The sequence below is a fragment of the Sardina pilchardus genome, chromosome 13 (assembly GCF_963854185.1).
Source record: "Sardina pilchardus chromosome 13, fSarPil1.1, whole genome shotgun sequence".
Classification (NCBI taxonomy): domain Eukaryota; kingdom Metazoa; phylum Chordata; class Actinopteri; order Clupeiformes; family Clupeidae; genus Sardina; species Sardina pilchardus.
Window position 1 is genome coordinate 11,751,110 of NC_085006.1, and position 19,008 is coordinate 11,770,117.

The following is a 19,008-nucleotide window of genomic DNA, read 5'->3' on the forward strand; positions in this document are numbered from 1 at the left end:
TGAGTGTCCTCCTGGGACGTGGTTGTTTTTTGGTGTCAGGGCAGAGTACACTCACTGCACATTCAAACAATTTCCCAGATGAGGACAAGATGCACAGCTGAGAGGGCTTCCGTCAATTTCAACCGCTGAAGGTTGAACACACCCTTTGTCATATCATAACCATATTTCAACAAAGAAAATTGGACTATGTGTCTGGGAAGTATGTGAAATCTTTGAAGAATCTTTTCAAAAACTGAAGGACCATATTGCACAAGTATATCTCATGGCATAAGCAGTCATGGAAAACATCACGGTAAGCAATTCTCTTAAGATTAGGAGAGATTGTTTAGAATCTAAATTCATAGCCTAAATGTGCTAATCTACTGCCAGTTAAGCTACATTATAACATAACAATAATCATAGCCCAAATATAATTGCATTTGCCACAGTTTATAGGGTTAGTTTCAGTCTGAAACTCTGAGTTTCATCACTAAAACCAAGTTGTTTTCATCACTAAAACTGTGTTGTAGGCCCTAGAGCATTACCAATTGATGTGGCAACTAAAAATAAACTGCTTTACTATTCTGTTTTTACCAACAGTCAGATCAGTGGAAAGAGATAGTGAACAAAAAGTTGCATTTTCCACCTGAGCTGATCGCTGCCATCCATGAGGGAAATGTAGTGCTTGTTAGAAAGCTGCTGTCCACTGGAGATGGCATCATTCGCCAGCTGGATGATTCTGAAGATCGACTATGGAGGGAGGCCCTCAACCTCTCCATCCGCCTGGGCAACGAAGACATGATGACAACACTGTTAATAGGGGTCAAGTTTGACTTCCGTCAGATCCATGAGGCCCTACTCGTTGCTGTGGATACCAACCAGCCACGGGTTGTGAAGCTACTGCTCGACCGGCTCGACCAAGAGAAAGGCAACAAGATGGATGTGCGCTCCTTCTCGACAGCCATATTTGACCATTCAATCGATGACTCTCAGTTTGCCCCAGGAGTGACCCCGCTAACACTCGCCTGCCAGAAAGACCTGTATGAGATCGTCACCATGCTGACCCAGAGGGGTCACGACATCCCCCTGCCCCACTCCATCTCCTGCATCTGCCTAGAGTGCCGCAACGCCAGGCAGTACGACCTGCTCAAGTTCTCCCTCTCCCGTATCAACACCTACAGAGGGATTGCGAGCCGTGCCTACCTGTCTGTCACTGCGGAGGACTCCATGCTCAGCGCCTTCCACCTCAGCCGTGAGCTCCGCAGGCTCTCCAAGAAAGAGCCAGAATTCAAGGTAAGGACTAGGCTACTACAGTTATATTTCAGCCATAAAGTATGAGTAGTAATTAAAAAGAAAAAGAAAAATAATAACAATAAAAACTTGTTAGCCCACATTAAATAAAACGTTGAGAAACGTCTAAATAACAAGGCAACTCCTTGCAATATATTTTTGAGTCTTTTGAACTTGAATTTAGACATTAATTCTACCAACTTGGATTTTCCTGTTCACATAATTTTCGAATATAGTATAGCAAAGCTTACATTAGGCAGTCATCCATCTAAGTGCATGCTAATCAGGCCCAATCACTGTCCACTAGATTCAGTGAGACATTGTGGTTGCACTAGGCTATGATATGCTGATTGCCTTCACATAGGACATGGTGGACTTACTGTAACAAGTCACCAGTTGATGCTGTATACAGCCTCAATAAGATCTGAGATGTCTAGTTAAGTCCCATCCTGTTCTTTGTATTTTGACAAACGTTCAGCAGCAGCAGCAGCCATAGTACACTGCACGTAGTTAACCTCATCTGATGTTTTGAACTAAGTTATCTTGGGCCTGGTTGGTATAATTGGATGGGAGCCTTTGTGCTTTTTAATTCATAAATTAGGTGAACAAGAAAATCCAAGGTAGCAGCTTTGAACTAAACTTGAAAACCATAGTAAAGTTGACAACGGTAGGCTACTGGAGAGTTGAGGAAACTCAAAATCTGTTATTTGAAATTTCTCTGTACTATGATCCCTTGACAGCATTATACACTTTTTTAAAAACTTTTGTTTATACTGTATTATATTTAGGCCCACTAGGTTTAGGTTGGTGCCACTTAGTAAAACCTCAACAGAACCTTTGGTGCAACAAGGTGTACATTTGCCCTCACCTCCTTCTAGTGCCTCTCTAACATTACCATGTGATGTCTTCAGCCCCAGTACCTGCACCTGGAGGAGTTGTGTCAGGAGTTTGCCGTGGAGCTGCTAGCCATGTGCCGGAACCAAAGCGAGGTCACCACCATCCTGAACAGCTATGAAGCCAGTGACAGTGATGATGACTTAGATGATCAAACATTTGACGAAGGAATCCCAAATTTATCCCGTCTCCGTCTAGCTGTCAACTACAATCAAAAACAGGTCCAAGCAGTTTCTGCAGAAGTACTACTGTCTGGCTAATGAATGAACTTGTATGCAATAAAACAAAATAACGTTTTGACAAGATTTTAAAATATAAACTATGAAGACTAAACTATAAACCTAAATAAGTCATATATTTATATCTGAACACAGTGCAGCACAGATGAAGAACTGTCCCAATGACAACAGCTCACTTGTGATGATTGCAAAAAAAATCTCCCTGATCTCCTCTGTCCCAACAGTTTGTGACTCACCCCATCTGCCAGCAAGTTCTGTCCTCTATTTGGTGCGGGAATCTCTCCTGGTGGAGGGGAAGCAAGACTGCATGGAAGCTTCTGGTGTCTTTCGCCATCTTCCTCACAATGCCCTTCCTCTGTCTTGTCTACTGGCTGGCCCCAAAATCCAAGGTGCGCACTTGTCTCCATATCGGATTGGCTAATGTGTACGCTATTGATGTTTTCATGTTGGATTATGTTTCATTTGCTTCTTTTGTTTTTTTTGTTCAGTTTGGGAAGACCATGAAGATCCCTGTGATTAAATTCCTGCTCCATTCTGCATCTTACATGTGGTTTCTAATCACTCTCCTGGGCGAGTCTATCTTCATGGAGATGGACAGAGACGATTTTGCTTCCCGCACACAGAACTTCCTGCACAACTCTCTACACATGGTTTGGGTAGTTGGTATGTCACAATTATTTGTGTAACTTCATCTATTGTACTAAGTACTCTTACTGAATAGTTTGAAAGATACTGAATAAGCTTAGTACTATTGGCAGTACTGAGAACTTTTTATTATAGGCTGTGCAAAGTTGGGAGTTGGGATGTCCAAGGATAGTCCAAATCATGGAATGTCTCTTGGCCAATCAGAAACAAATAAATAGTTCCATAGAACCCAACTGTTGTATAAAACACAACAAATACTCTTTCAAAAACATCCTCTCAAAACAGATAGATACATTATATTGTCTGTATCTTTAGGTTTCTTCTGGTTTGAATGTAAAGAGGTTTGGATTGAAGGCCTCAGAAGCTACTTCCTGGACTGGTGGAACATTCTAGACATGATGGTCCTCAGCATGTATCTGGCCTCCTTTGCCCTGCGAGTTCTCATCATGCTGAAAGGATACTTCGTATGCCAAGACCCAAATGCAGTGGAGGACTGTGTCTACTTCACAGATTCAGGTTACAAGAAAGCCAACAATGGACCGGTGAATTTGTTTCTATTCAACCAGAAATGAAATATTAATCACACTGAGTGAATGTGTTCCCAGTGAGAACGGACTGGCGACAGGAAGACCCGCAGTTCATCTCAGAGATCCTGTTTGCCGTCACCAGCATGCTCAGCTTCACCCGCCTGGCCTACATCCTGCCCGCACACGAGTCACTGGGAACCCTGCAGATCTCCATCGGGAAGATGATTGACGACATGATGAGGTGAGACACACCTGACAGCACAGCGATAATTATTATTGAGATTTGATTGAAATAGTATGGCTCATGCACGTGTTGGACTTCCTTTCTCTTCAGGTTTATGTTCTTGCTGATGATAATTGGGACTGCTTTCCTCTGTGGACTCAACAACATATACGTGCCTTATGTTAACGTCCCACATCTTGGGCAGTACGTCATCTGCTGTATTTCATTTAATTACATTTAAGTAACAAAGCCCTCTTTTTAGGACATTCTGTTCATTCAGGGCCATGTGTGAGACTCACAAATGTGTAAAATGACATTTGTAAATTTGAAAGGCTATTTCAGAAAACAAATGCATTCATATTCATGTTTTTTTTCTGTTTCAGGTTTAATGAAACTATTAATTTCCTGTTTTGGACCATGTTTGGAGTGGCCAATCAGGACTATGTGGATATGCCAGACTATGTGCTGGCTGAATTTGTGGGGAGAATCCTTTATGGGATATTCACTTTAGTGATAGTGATTGTGCTTCTCAATATGCTTATAGCTATGATCACCAACTCCTTCCAAAAGATCGAGGTGAGTATTGTCTATGCAGCTATTGTATTAATAAATTACCTACTTCATTCATTTTTGTATTCAAGAGCATTTATTTGTGCATCTGCTCCAAGTTATCAATAAAACACTTGTGTCTGCCTGTCACTGTGATGACAGCAAGTGACAGTGATGCATGAGATTAAATGACGTATATGATGAAGATGATTCTTCATACAAGTACTCTTCATCTTCATCTTGCTGTCAGGATGATGCTGATGTTGAGTGGAAGTTTGCCCGCTCCAAACTCTACCTGAGCTACTTCCGAGAGGGCCTCACCATGCCAGTGCCTTTCAACATCATTCCTTCGCCCAAAGCCCTGTTCTACTCTGTGAGGTGGGCACATTAGATTACATTCAATTTGTTAACACTTGCTTGGTAGCATGGAGTGGATCCCTGAGTTATCCATGTTTCTGTTTACCTCTAAAATGACAAAAAAGAAAGAAAAAAAACACCAATACTTTCAGGCCTCTGACCTAGCATATCAGTAAGCCCCAATTAGTCAAGTATTGTAAGAGACCTGTATTCTGATTTTGGGATAACAGGCACTGAATCAACTAGTAGTGACTGAATACAATGCTAAATCAGAGACCTGGAAGAAGATGCAGGCAAGCTATTCACAGAACAAATGCTAGATGTTACACTGTAATTATTTATCCCCTATTATTTCATAATAATATACAATCATTAATTATTGAATGTTCGGCAGGGGTATCTTTCGAAAGCTTTGTTGCTGTTGCAGTCAAAAGAGCAATCCAGAGTACCCTCCAATTGTATCAATGGTGAGGAATTCAATCAACAGCATCTTAAGAGCAGTTTACTGCAATGTCTTCAATGATCTATCAACAATTTTGAAACATGTGGATTGCTCAAGACTCATGTTCATGCTTTGTCATTACATTCTAACATACCTCTTTCTGTTGCCCCTTCACAGTCCAACAACACACTGAACAGTGAGGGGCGAATACCATATCGTCTGCAGGTAATGAAGGCCTTGGTTCAACGCTACATCGAGACAGCACGGCGTGAGTTTGAGGAGACAAAGCGCAAAGGTAATGTGAAGGGGGCATATAAAACCATCAGTGATATGATTAAGAGATTAAAGCCTTTAGGTGTAAAGAAAAGTAGTTACATGCTCTAGATATGAGAAGCTCTAGATACCACAATCGTTTGCTCAATTGTTTGTTTGTTTGTGTGTGTGTGTGTGTGTGTGTGTGTGTGTGTGTGTGTATGTGTGTGTATGTGTGTGTGTGTGTGTGTGTGTGTGTGTGTGTGCGCGTGTGTGCGTGCGTGTGTGTTTGTATGCCTGTGCCTGTGTGTATGTGCTCACTTGGATCTGTGCATGTCTGCCATAGATATCGGGAATAGGATCACAGAGCTGAGTAAGGTGGTGACAAGAGTACATACAGAGATGAAGGATCTCAACAAGACATTGATTGGAAGGCCAGGGTCCAACCTCCTTATCAGTGGTTTGGAAGGCCAGGGCACAACCACCAAGACTGAGGGCAGCGACGTCCTGAGCCGATACATCTTGGGAGCCAAAAACAACTTCCGGGGCTTCGACAACAAGATGGCCTGGCAGGGCAGTGCCTCACCTCTGGAGGTGGCTGTGCACATAGAGGATGAACTGACAAATGAGGAAAAGAAGGATGAAGAGACAATGGAGGCAAAGACAAATGAAGAGACAAAAGAAGAGAAGAAAGATGAAGGGATGAAAGATGAAAAGAAGGATGAAGGGGCAAAAGAGGAAAACAAGGGTGAGGGGTCAAAAGAGGAAAACAAGGAAGAAGCAACACAACAGGAAAAGAATGAAGAAAAGACAAAGCAGGAAAATAAGGTTGATACGACAAAGCAAGAGAGTAAGGTTGATACGACAAATCAGGGAAATAAGGTCGATACGACAAAGCAGGAAAACAAGGTCGATACGACAAAGCAGGAAAATAAGGTCGATACGACAAAGCAGGAAAATAAGGTTGATACGACAAAGCAAGAGAGTAAGGTTGATATGACAAAGCAGGCAAATAAGACTAATACGACGAAGCAGGAAAATAAGGTCGACACGACAAATCAGGAAAATAAGGTTGATACGACAAAGCAAGAGAGTAAGGTTGATACGACAAATCAGGAGAATAAGGTTAATACGACGAAGCAGGAGAATAAGGTTGATACAACAAAGGTCGTAGGTACCACGAACAAAAAGATTACGTTCGAAGAGCCGGAAAGGAAGGTGGAGAGGGGAAGGGAAAATGGAGTGATACCCTCAGCAGGAGGCTCAAAGCAGAAATCTGCCCCACCGGGAACTGTGAATGGCAACAGTGTCTCCCAGAGCACCCAGGAGATCTCCACTGCGAGGAAAACAGAGGGCAGCAACGCTAATGGGACTTCAGACAAAAAGATCAGCACTAAGTAGCTACAGTATGCACTTCATTTTCCATTTCAATCACTTAATGTTAGCAACCATTGCAGAAATCAGTAGTGATATCAACTAAGCAAGCTGTGAGTTCTCATTTAAAAGATTGGCAATATGTTTCGATACTTGGGTTGTTTTGTGTGTGTGTGTGTGTGTGTGTGTGTGTGTGTGTGTGTGTGTGTGTGTGTGTGTGTGTGTGTGATGCAGCATGAGTAATTTTTTCCTGTCTCACAGCAATAACAGGAGTGCATGTCCTGTGTTGCATGTGCATTAAGGCAAGCAGTAAGGTGTGATCCAAGGCACACAGTGAGTAGTGCAAAGTCAATTAATAAATGGTTTGATGAAAGCCGACCAATAGCATTGTCGAGCAATACCTTTAACCTGTATGTCGGGAGATTAAGCCTACAATAGCCTTTAAAATATCAAAATCTCGTTAGGTCTGGAAAGTTTTATAAGGAATAAAATGTAGCATTTCTTCTGCTGTTGGAAACAATTAAATTAATTAAAAAATTATTGTTTTCAGATCTTTGTTAAATATCACATATCACATCCCTTTGACTGTTATTTTGTTTGTTCGTGTAGCCTATACAATTTTGCTTATACAAACATGCTTGATACTAGGCTGGGTGAACCCTGCCTGATCTGCCGGCAAATTTGGATTTCGCCCGGCAGCTCAGGCTAGAAACCTGCACGTTTGCCTCCCCTGCTTCCTGCCCACAACCTTTGGATCCAATCACAAACTAGCTTATCCAAAAGGTGCACCCCAGTCATTGGTCTGATTGGTTGAAGGACTATCCAAGCGTACAGAGTCATTTGAACCATGCCCATTGATCATGCCTCTTGTGCAGGAGAAATAAAGCGCAGACTCCCCAAACTAAAGTTCAATCTCAAAAGACTTTTTTAATTATTAATTTGTTTTAACACATTTGCAACTGGGCAATGTACCCAATTGAAGAGAATAATATACAATTTGCAACTGTCCTGAAATGTTAAGTGCTTAGAAAGACATTCGGCAGAAGAGGTCAGCTCGATTTTCCATGGAATCAAAATGTTTCTCTGTGATGATACTTGATAATGATCTTAAGCTTAAGCTTACTAAAGCTTATCAGTAATCTCTGACAGCTACTGTAAAGCCTTCTATTAGACTTATGTTTTATCTGGTGCTATAGGTGTACCTAGAGCCCCTGGAGATTCGATTGGCAGATTACTTAAAGACCGACCTCTCCTCCGTTTGGGCCCCCACTTTGTTGGTTTCCAGTTCACAGAGCCAGAGCCGTGTAAGAAGATTGTTTACTCTAGAATGGAAATCTAGCGGATTGTGAGTACTGTAGATATTCACTGAATGTTACAAAAAGTGTTAAAAAATGCTCAGCATTGCTTACCCTGACTTTAAATGTTCTTTGTCGAAGAATAATATGCTGCAAGGCCTATCAGTGTATCCAAAATTCATGCCTTGGCAGAGAAAGTAATTTATTGTCCAGGCCCCAGGCATAACCTAACCTGCCAAGTGGGAAAATTCTGCCAGGCTTCATCGCTCTCGAACTAGGAGCCTCAAACTTATATGCTTATTTTCTCAATTACTCTGTTAATTCTGTTAAGTATTAGCCTAAACTATATACAGTATCCCCTCTTCTCTGCCGGGGTAGGCAAGACTTGATAAATAACGCTCCTTATAGTTCAAAACCATGCAAGGGGGTCACTGAGGTGCTGCAACAATCTCAAAAGTTTTGGCTGAATAGCTGTTGCAAACACTTGGGCAGCAGGCTAATAGTGAAGACCTTGCACATAACTGCTATGAAGCTCTGGACTTCAGCTTGAGGAAGTTTCCTGTAAATAGATCTCGCTGAATATTAATAGAATATCCCTGGTGTATATAGTACGACATCTTGTTTAGACTAAGGTGACCAGAGACCAAAACCGGGGACATAATCCCAAAAATGTGGAAAAACACAGGGACATTTTCAGTTTGACTATACATACAAGCTATTTATCTTCAAGAAACGGGGACATAGGTAGTTTTTCTGTATTTTCCCGGGGACAGGCAACCCAAAACTGGTACTGTCCCCTGAAACCGGGGACTTCTGGTCAACACCCTAGTTTAGACTGTTAGGGAAGCAATGGGAGTGTTTAAGTAATCACAATACTACATGACAAGCAGCATGCAAATGACAGCATTTACCAGAAGTCTGCCATTGCCATAAAAATAATCCTTTTTTGAAACAGTCCTGATCTAGCAGTGGAAGAGTGAAGCCATTTTTACTTACTTCCTCATTAGTCAGAGGGACAGTGTTATTTCAATTAGCTGGTTGCCTTGAGACTTGGCTGTTCCTCTGTGGCTGAGTGCAGGTCTCAGCTTGCAAAACACCTGCTGTTTGTGCTATTCCTCTGTGTTCCCTCATGTGACACAACAGTATTCATTATAATTGGCTTAAGCACACAGGTAACCTCTGGGCCAGTAGCAATGAGCCAGGAAAATAATCCATCTTTGTGAAGCTATGCTTCAGCCATCATGCCATACAGATTACAGAAATACAGAACAAAAGTACAACTAATGAGCCCTGAGACATGCCTACTTGACCAGGTACGGAGAAATCAGCCATGACTCATGTCTACACCGATATTGGTGTCTGCAGCAAAAACTGTAAAATATCAGGAACTATAAAACGTATGAAAATGAGTAAACTATCATGAATCTTTAACACAAGTGGTTGCCACTGAGGATATGTCTGTCTATGATATGTTCCCTAATTTACACATGACATCATGATTGTTCATTGATTGTTCCGACTGAAAAGGCATTTACTTCCCAGACAGATGGAAAAAAATTCTGAGAACTTTCCATAGCAACATGTTACACTATATTAAGTCGATGAGCTGCTAGAAGTACATAGGATATCCGTTCTATTATGATCTTGGCCTACATTAACAACAATGCAGTACGGAGTCAGGACAAAAGGCTGTAATTACAGATCATGAGATAAGCAGAAGAGCTTAGCTTCTTTAATGTGTTATTATAGAGTTTAGGAGCTACAGTAACCAGCTGACTCATCAAAGAAGAGAAAGACAGATTAAATGGCTAAAATAATTTATTGTATAGTTATTAGTGAGTCCTAAGTATGGCACACTGAGAACGCACTGAGTGCTATTAACAGAATGTGTGATACCTGCCCCTGACTGGTTGGTGGTCATGTGATCTGACCAGTGTCCATGACGTATCTTCTGAAGATGTTGGATATTACAAAGGCCATCACTATGGTGGCAGCTGTTACAGCAAAAGTACTTGACGCCTGAGAGAAAGCAAACACACAGCCGTGTCTGAGCAATATTGGAGTCAATACAATACAAAATGCAGGAAGAGAACGGTGTGTCTTTTCAACCAACTGCACAATATTACCTTGAGAACAATATTGGTCTCCCAAAATGAGTGTAGATTTACATTGAACAGAGCAAGACTGCAAGGTATGTATGCATCTGTGGCATTTGAATCTATACATCTGTTTGGTAGAGAAAAAAATGTGATGTTACCTGCATAAGCAACTGTGTCTATACATAAGAGTTTTCTTTTTATTTGTGCACATTCACAAACGGGCAGATGAATCATTTTAGAATAGGCAGAAATGTAATAAAAACATGATTAGTAGAAAGAGAGACTACTTACCTACGGTACAGTGTTGTGAGAAGGTGTTGTTTATCTGTTAGGTATGGCTGCAACAAGTTCAATTCCACCAGCAAAGACACTGGTAATGTCTCCCCCTCCTGGACAAGCACACCTAGACTGTACCATCCCTGTTGACAAAGAGGGCAAAACAGAATGAAAACCACTACGGTAAAGACAGTGTAAAGCACTGGACAAGAAAGGTGGATCATAAACACAATATCAATAGTCATAACTATGAGGAGGGAAAGTAAAGTCAAAATGGTGCTGAAGGGGGCACACCTGAGGTTCTCCTCTGAGAATGGCCCGCTTGTACATCTCGGCAGCTTTGGTCACGGCTTTCTTATCAGTTGTGTTACTGGCAGATAGCAAGTCTCCCATTTTGATCAAAGCTGCAAAACAAATATCATCACACCATCACAAGTAAACTCAACTATCATGGAGACAGATAAAGAATGTTACACAACTTACATAGCACATAAGGAAGCTATTCACTGACACCTGTCAACCTTTTACAACTCTGCCTTTCGCAAGTTGCCATGAAGACAGATTTTGGTGTCGTAAAGTCACATGAGCAATGTTCTGATGCAATGATTTTGAGTCAGTCATACCGTATGCATCTGGATATTCACTCTGAATGGTGAGATTGTAGTATCTTAACATGCACTGTTTCACGAAGGCCTGTGTCAAAACACCTCCCTGTGGAGAAAAACAAATGGCAATAAGTCTCATGTTACAACTGATCCACAGAAGTATATATTTTGACCGTTTTCATCTCATATTCCAATAAGATATAATGAAAATACATAGCATACTGGTCATTCTTGAAAAATACAAAACAGGCAAAACAGGACCCTGAAAGGCATCGTTGTTGTGAGTAAGGAGAAGAAAGCCCGAGGCCAGCTGCAGCGGTCATTAATTTCTTGCCATGGCCATTACCAAGAAATATGGGACCTTAGAACCTTAGGGAAGGCCCATATAATTCAACTGAACTTTCTGCATTACGACAGGCTGTATGATAATATTATTTAAATTGCAATGCATAATTGTCAAATGACAGGAATAATAATGTAATTGTAAGTGTAGATGTCTCCTAAGTGTAATTAACTCACAGGGTTTTGTTCACATAAGTAGGCCATATTGAACTGGGCAGAAGCAAATCCTGATTCAGCTGCCATCAAGTAATGTATGAGAGCCATCAACCTTTAAAATGGGGTGAATTAGTTTGGTTTAAAACACTGTAATCACACAAGGCCCTCATTACGCCATATGGTATGCTGACATAAAAGCTTTCTAGATAGACATTGAATTAGCCCTCAAGAAATTCAGCTCAACTTCTGATTAGAGTAATGAATTCGGAACGAAGTGAGTAGTTATTGTACTTCGCTGGAGTAGTGAGATACTTCAGTGGACTGAAATAATTGTAAAAGGAAGACAAAAAGACAAAAATCCAAAAATACGACAATGAGGAACTGTTAAGCAGACATCATTTGCATACGATGCTTCCCTTTATCAGGTTTAACAGTTATGCGTGTATCATAATACCCTACCCTGGTGAGTAGAACCTATGGTTATTGCAATGGTGGTCTGGCAGTGAGGCCCATTAAACGACTGTAACAGTTACCATTCCGCTTTCAAATATGCATCAAGGCCTTTCCGTAACACTCTTCCAAGGTAACCATTCTGTTCAGATGCCCATTTTGCCCATCTGAGAGAAAAGACAGACTTGTATAAGATACACTTGCAGCAGGCAAACAGAACATGCTAATGAATGAGTGACTACAGTGGCAACTACTGTAATCCTTACAGAACAGCGTGATTAGGACGCCTGCTTATGTGACTTGGGATCCCCTTATGCCACAGCTCAGCCACCGTGATGGCCCCATCAACATGGCCCCTTTGCGCAGACTTCAGGAAGTAGTGATATGCCATGACCTAAGATCAAGAAAAACAGAAACGAGAAACAGTGTCAGCTGAAGGAGGACATGAATAGTCAGCTAATACACTGCTCAAAAATAATAAAGGGAACACTGGTTCATAGGAGTATAGCGTAAATTCCCGACTATTAGCCGCAAAATTAATTGCAAAATTTCTTCCGCTATGAGGTCAACAGGGGGGCAGTTAATATGGTGTTAATATGGTTTTGCTTCTTTTAACTTGCATAAAACACTGTCCTGTGGCTTATACACAATGCAGCTTATATGCGGGAAATTACTGTAGCATCAAGTCACACTTGTGGGATATTGATCTGGCCAGATATGTTACAGAGGTGGTTGTGAATCATGTTCACCTGCTTTGATGAACGAATTTTTCTACAGGTGTCTAGAGGACCAACTGTGAGACGACCCCCAAATCTTCAAATCTTCTAAAAACTTCATGAGGGTGACCTGAGGGCCCGATGGCCTCTAGAGGGACCTGTTACATATCTGGCCAGATCAATATCCCACAAGTGTGACTGACTTGATTCTATACTCCTTTGAACCAGTGTTCCTTTTATTTTTTTTAGCAGAGTAGTAGGAATTGTGCTAGGTGTTTTAAGTAGCATATCTACATGGTTGGAAATACGGTAAAGGTGCAAAGCCTGAGTCAGCATTGAGCTACAGGGTGATCTTACCCTTAACATTTTCTGCCAATTCGTTGAAAAAAATAACCAAGGTCTTTTACCTTCACCCTACTACCCTCCTGTAAACAAGCTAAGCTAAACGTTTTCTAGTGTTAATACATTAAGCGCACTTGCCTGGTCGGCTGGCTTTCCTGGATAGAAGCCTTGGGAATGCATGACCCCCAGGTTCATGGCGGCGTCTGGGCTTCCCAGGGCATCAGCCTCTTCCCACAGCTGCACAGCGCGCTCATAGTCCCTTTCGTGTTGCTCATAGTACCAGGCCAGAGCGTTCATCGCAGGAACAGAGCCCTGTGCGGCACAGGAAGTGCAAGGTGTTAGATGCTGTAAAACCAAAGGCCCTGTGTCCACCAAGCGCTCTCAGCGTTAAAGACGCGGTTGGTGGACACAGCACCTACAGTAATGCTATAAATATCGCCAAGACAGATCATTCATGTCATGGTTTACTTGCTACTTACTTTCTCTATGGCTTTCTTAAGAAACATGACAGCTTTTGGGATGTCTCGTTCAACACCACGGCCCTGTCAACAGAAAAGGTATTCATTTCATCATTTACGATATTTTGCACTGTGAGGTGGGGATAGGATCAATAGGCAGAACCAATATGAATACTTCTACGAGGGGGAGAGCTGACCATGAGCAGGACAGTGGCATAGTCGTACATGGACACAGGGTCCTCCAGCCTAATGGCGCCTCTCTGATAGTGCCTCACAGCAGTCTGGATGTCTGAAGAGACACCCTGCTGGCCCCAGAACAGCATCCGGCCCATCGCTTGCTGTGAAAGAACAGCCGCCAAACACATGAACACCATTGCACAACGTCTGGTCCAGAGGCCTTCATGTGTAAACAATCATGCATTAATAAGTTAAGAGAGGAGGGCTGTAGTGGTCTAGCCTTTAGTTGTCTGGACTGTATACATGCCTGAATAAATACAGTAATGATGATAAAATAAAACACTTAAAGCCAGAGAATTTCATACCTCTGCCCCTGCCACTCCATTCCGTGCTTGGAGCTTTAACCAGTGGAAGAGGTCATGGTTCTCATTGGTCTGTGCCTTCAGTGCTTCCTCATTGTTCAGATATATGGCCTCTACAAAAGACTAAGAAAGCAACGATGAGCACAGGGTACTGTAAATCACTGGCCAGTACTTTCCAAGGTAATGACAGTAAGTAAGTATTACTGTTGAATATATAGTGCATATAGTGTAGTATTATGTAACTGCATAATTATAGTGTTTTTGCGTTATACACTTACATAGAATGTGCCAAAATAGTATATATTACAAAAATATTTGATAATGTGAAAATTCAATATAAAAGTGGACGGTATAAAATATCAGCCACCTTCTGCATTTCATGTTTAGTCTGTTTGTTCAAACTCCTTTTGCTAACGCTACCTGCTGTGAGGTGAAGTTCTGGCGGTCAGCAGATGTCTGTTTAGCGATGTTGGCATAGTAGGCGTAAGCCAGGTCAGGGTCAGGAGGGACGTTCTGGTCACCTACGTGGTGCAGGTGCCCGAGGCGAAGCAGCGCCAGTCTCCAGTCCTGCTGGGCAGCCAGCAGAGCCAGCAGCCATGCCTGGACGAGAGAGGAGAGGAGAGGACAGATGATCTGATTATGATCCAACTGACAGCTACTGTAGGAACTAGGAACAGAGCAGTTAAAAGTCACATTCTACAAACTTTAGTGTAGGGCAGGTCAAAACTTGTAACAGTGTAGAACTGTATAATAACTTTTGTTGTTATCATTTTAGTGGCCTCCTCTGCAATAACCTACGAGCAAGTCATGTTTTGATTGATCTTCAGTTCAGTCCTTAGGTACCTTGTAAATACTATACTATTCTGCATATGGCATTAGTAACTGTCATTTATTGATGTTTCTCTGAAGTGTCACTTAGACTGTCTCAGTCATTTCATCAGTAAGAATGATACCAGTTCATCCATTTTTAGATATCGTTCTTTGTTATTTTATCAAAGAAAAGAGCCAACACACAAGTCAGGCACAATTAGACATTACAGTTAAAGCAATGGGCTCCACCCAGTGTGTGCTTACACACCCTCTCAGGACGTGCCTTGACCCCAACACTGCTGCTGTACAGGACCGAGGAGAGGTAGAGGGCACGCTGGTCCCCAAGGCAGCCGGCCTGCAGTAAGAGTGGCATCACCTTACTGATGACTCTCGTATCCACGGCCTGGGTCAGTTTATGAAGGGCCAGGGAGTACAGAGCCTTGCCGATGGTAACTGACTTAACCAATGGACCTGTGTAATATAACATAATGTTGTGAAATAATCTTACATGTAGAGTAACCACAACTGAACACTACACTGTTGACATTCTGAGAACACAAAAAGTAGAAGTACAAGCAAAGGCTTTACCATATTTGGTTGTCATTTTTTCTGCAATCAGAAAGACACTTCGCCTCTGGGGTGAACTTGGCGCTTCCCATGCCTCACACTGTGGTGCTGTGATGTGGAGCTTGTCTTTGGATTGCCACTGGCTGTACGCATCAACACAGACATCTGAATATGGATGAAACATCAGTTAGAATGCCTCACCAACACTAATGCAAACTGTATGTTTTAGTAGAATTGCTTGCCTCTTGTGCCATCTGTTGTACAACTGAGGTATTACCTGAGTGTCCATTTTCTTTCGCTCTTTGTAAATATTGAGCAATTTTCATCCTGACATCAAACTCAAAGTTATGACAGGATTGGTCCCATTCTGTCATAAGTGTTATAGAAGGTGGCATGTGGCCTTCAGACTGTACAAAAACAAAATAAAAACAGACATGAAAAGCATCTTTGACACTGAAAGGTGTAATATCTGAGGGGAAAAGCAGCTCTTTTCTGAGAAATAATAGATTACTGAGATTATTGTGTGTGCCTTTCTGCTTTTTCAACATGATTAGGGAGGGACATATTTTTCATATCTGCAGGACTTTAAGACTCTTGCCAAACATACATTTTCTTCCTCACTTCCTGACTATCAACTTACCTCACTTTGGGGAAGCATCCTGTTTCTGTAATAAATGACAGGTCCATAGTATCCTTCAATACCATGAACAAATTCACCTCCCCCAACAGCAAAGTAGCCATCTGTGTCATCCAGATGAAAGGCTATGTCAAATCTGTTGGAAATATTATGATAATGCATACCTTCTACTGACAAGACTTTCTAATGATATATTTGCATAAACATTCAACTTTAATGACAGACGCATTCTTACACATGATTCGAGCTGTGCACAACATAGTGCTGTCCATCTCTGCATGTCATGGTTATCCTGACCTGTAGATAAGAGGGTCTTTCATTACCACTGGACCAAGGTCAGAGTACTGAGTTTTTTTGATGAATGAGGCGTCTCTCACCATCCATCCATCCAGCACCACGTTGAGGTGGCACCACTGCCTGATAGGCACAGCGAACGCGGAGAGGACAGCTGAGGATAGCCCTGATGTCCCATGCATCTGGATGTGCAAGTGGCCTGGAGGGAGCGGTTGTAATGATGAAAGCTTTGAAATTAGCCCCACATGAAGAAGCAAGGCAGATAGCCACCAATGGTGCTATAAAAAGCCACTTCATTTCAAGCTTGTAAAATTGCGAATTTATCTCAGCAAGCTCTTTCCAAAATAGTCCCTTATGAAGAGCCTACTGACTCTTCTGAATCTTACTTTCTGCTAATATGACACTAGACCAGAAGCTGCAACACTTCTATTGGCCCTTTTATCTTATATAGTGGCACTGTTAACACAGAAACATGCATCCAAACATGGATAGGACAGCTGGTAATACCAGAGTTCTTCAGGAACAACGAGGGAGAAGCATAAGTCCTCTTTGAGTCGATGTGGTGCAGCACCCCACACAACTGCTGGCGACAGGGATGGCGCAGGTATACCCAGATGGAGAAAGCACACCTTTACAGAATGAACACACAAATAAGAGACCAGTAAATAACTCTAATCACACTATGGCATAAGAGCTGACTTTTGCAGAGATAGACTCTGCCACAGACATGCTGATGGATTAGTACTAAATACTAATGGCTAATAGCAGATCAAATATATATTAAAAAAAGTTAAGTTACCTATACCCGATAGAGGTCAAAGGTCAATGGATGACAACCATTATGACATACAGTGAACGCTTACCAAACAGAGGAAGTGCACTCAGTGGGGTAATCATGCCTTACCAGGGATAAGGAATAGCCTTGAGTCGCAAACTCTCCAGAGCCTCATTGGTGAATGGCTGAATAGTCCTTACAATACCAAATTTCTCCCCAGTGGAGGCATACAGCGTTGACAGAAACACAGCTACCTCTAAACAGATTAGGCACAGTTGGGACCAGTGATGCACAGACAATGCAGACCTCTTAGCCCACGCACATATAATACATTTTCAGCACCTTGAATAGGCCAATATATTGTAGACATAAACCTGTTAATATATACTGTATATGAAATATGAAGTATTCATATCTATCTATGAATAACCTGAGGCTGCATTTTAAAATCTTGAATTTAAGATTCTTTAAATCTTTGATTAAAATGGACACAATGTATTATACATAACATTTTCAGGTGCTTGTCTAACGTAAAATAAAGTGGCTTATTTCAGTTTCATTGCGGGGGCATTTGCAGTATAGTACCTACTGTACAGTACCTTGCTCCTGAGGACATTGTGGGATCTTGTCTTTCAGCGCTCCCCACTTCACCTCCATGCCCCAGCTCAGGCACAGCTGATGCTGCTTCACTGGCCTGCTGAAGGGCTCCCTGACATCCAGCAGCATCATTGCACGCGCAGAGGCAGACATGTAGTCGGCCAGACTTCCAGCCCCACTGACCCAGACACGCAGCATAGCGGTCAGGACCCAGGCCGAGGGCTGGATCTTCCAGTCCGCTTGGTATACAAGCCAATCAGGCAGGGTCAGGGCAACTGTCCTGACCCTTGAGGACCCTGGGTGGCAGGTCCAGTGGCGCCTGAAGATCGTTGAAGTGTCTCCGGTGTCAAACGATGCAAGGGCCTCCACGTGGACTACAGATGACTCAGAGCATGAGTAGAGAACTTGCACAGAGCTGGATTCCACTTCCTCTATTTGGTTTAGAAACCTTACATCATCAAATGTGTGGTGATGGCCAGCACATTCACTGACGGTAAACTGTGTTAAAAATAAAACAGAAAATAAGCAGCAGAGTTCACAACGAGATGACATGAAATATGAGCCTCACTTGATATGGACGACAACCATTTTCAAAGCCTGAAGTTAAATTGAATTGTCCACACACAGCATTTGAATGTCATAGAAGACAAAGAGAAGTGGCTTACTTACAAACACAATGTGTTGTATCACCAGTCCCAGCAGGGGACTATTCCATTTGAAGCTCTTCATCCTGCAGTGGAAATGAACTGTCTCACTTGCATCACTCCATGGATTAACCCATTTGAGTCGCTGAATCTGTCAGATTAAAATATGTCCTCTAAAACAGCGCGGCCAAGTCCACAGTTTCCAGTGAGGTTGGTCGTCTTGACTTGTCTGAAGTGACTCCGGGATAATATCCTGCTTGGTCAACATAGTTAAGCATTAAGTAAACACTATAGGCAGCTCCACCTGTTAAGGCAAAGAGTGTGGGAAGCCATTCAGTTCAAGTAATGTGCTTGACCTGTTCCATGCCTGACTTTCTGGTTGGTTATGGTGCATTTTGTTGAGAAAACACAGATAATAGATAACTAGAGCCTATAGGCACAACACATGAATGAAACGTTCCTCTTCCTTGGTGACTATGCATTTTGAATGAGGAAATAGCATGAGTCTGTCTATTCCAGTCTATGGATCGCATACACAGTAAAAATGGTATAATCCAGCCAGGCCATTCTGAACGGGAGACGACTGACTACTGTTTTTCTTCCCAAGAGATGCAAACTTTAGTCTGGTTTGCAAG

At 42.2% G+C, this 19,008-nt stretch overlaps 2 protein-coding genes across 2 annotated transcripts; one reads left to right on the top strand and one right to left on the bottom strand.

Annotated features, from left to right (window-relative positions):
- The first annotated feature begins 277 nt into the window (after nucleotides 1–277).
- Nucleotides 278–8,079, top strand: trpc2a (transient receptor potential cation channel subfamily C member 2a). The gene is made up of 14 exons (XM_062553123.1): nucleotides 278–292; nucleotides 580–1,272; nucleotides 2,181–2,384; nucleotides 2,627–2,791; nucleotides 2,891–3,065; nucleotides 3,363–3,563; nucleotides 3,653–3,815; nucleotides 3,909–4,001; nucleotides 4,181–4,373; nucleotides 4,597–4,724; nucleotides 5,098–5,170; nucleotides 5,323–5,440; nucleotides 5,744–6,145; nucleotides 8,057–8,079. The coding sequence occupies exons 1-14, from the start codon at nucleotides 278–280 to the stop codon at nucleotides 8,077–8,079; spliced, it is 2,646 nt and encodes an 881-aa protein (XP_062409107.1).
- Nucleotides 8,080–9,866: 1,787 nt separating this feature from the next.
- Nucleotides 9,867–18,544, bottom strand: si:dkey-24p1.6 (protein sel-1 homolog 3). The gene is made up of 23 exons (XM_062552621.1): nucleotides 18,399–18,544; nucleotides 17,732–18,227; nucleotides 17,262–17,388; nucleotides 16,865–16,986; nucleotides 16,441–16,556; nucleotides 16,299–16,360; nucleotides 16,067–16,199; nucleotides 15,704–15,833; nucleotides 15,448–15,591; nucleotides 15,128–15,330; nucleotides 14,470–14,649; nucleotides 14,053–14,172; nucleotides 13,708–13,848; nucleotides 13,532–13,594; nucleotides 13,191–13,364; nucleotides 12,261–12,388; nucleotides 12,078–12,161; nucleotides 11,566–11,656; nucleotides 11,065–11,152; nucleotides 10,736–10,845; nucleotides 10,457–10,584; nucleotides 10,193–10,292; nucleotides 9,867–10,085 (listed from the first exon to the last, which is right to left on the bottom strand). Exons 1-23 carry the CDS (start codon nucleotides 18,456–18,458, stop codon nucleotides 9,984–9,986), a joined length of 3,102 nt encoding a protein of 1,033 aa, XP_062408605.1. The 5' UTR covers nucleotides 18,459–18,544; the 3' UTR covers nucleotides 9,867–9,983.
- Nucleotides 18,545–19,008: the final 464 nt, after the last annotated feature.

Excerpts from the sequence above, each read along its gene's own strand:
- si:dkey-24p1.6 (XM_062552621.1), bottom strand. The coding sequence starts at position 18,458 with ATGAAGAGCTTCAAATGGAATAGTCCCCTGCTGGGACTGGTGATACAA. Across the intron at positions 15,834-16,066 it reads GGATGCTTCCCCAAAGTGAG|TCTGAAGGCCACATGCCACC; the intron begins GTAAGTTGATAG and ends GTTTTTGTACAG. Across the intron at positions 14,173-14,469 it reads AGAACTTCACCTCACAGCAG|TCTTTTGTAGAGGCCATATA; the intron begins GTAGCGTTAGCA and ends TTGCTTTCTTAG.
- trpc2a (XM_062553123.1), top strand. Across the intron at positions 3,066-3,362 it reads ACACATGGTTTGGGTAGTTG|GTTTCTTCTGGTTTGAATGT; the intron begins GTATGTCACAAT and ends CTGTATCTTTAG. Across the intron at positions 5,171-5,322 it reads ACCCTCCAATTGTATCAATG|TCCAACAACACACTGAACAG; the intron begins GTGAGGAATTCA and ends GCCCCTTCACAG.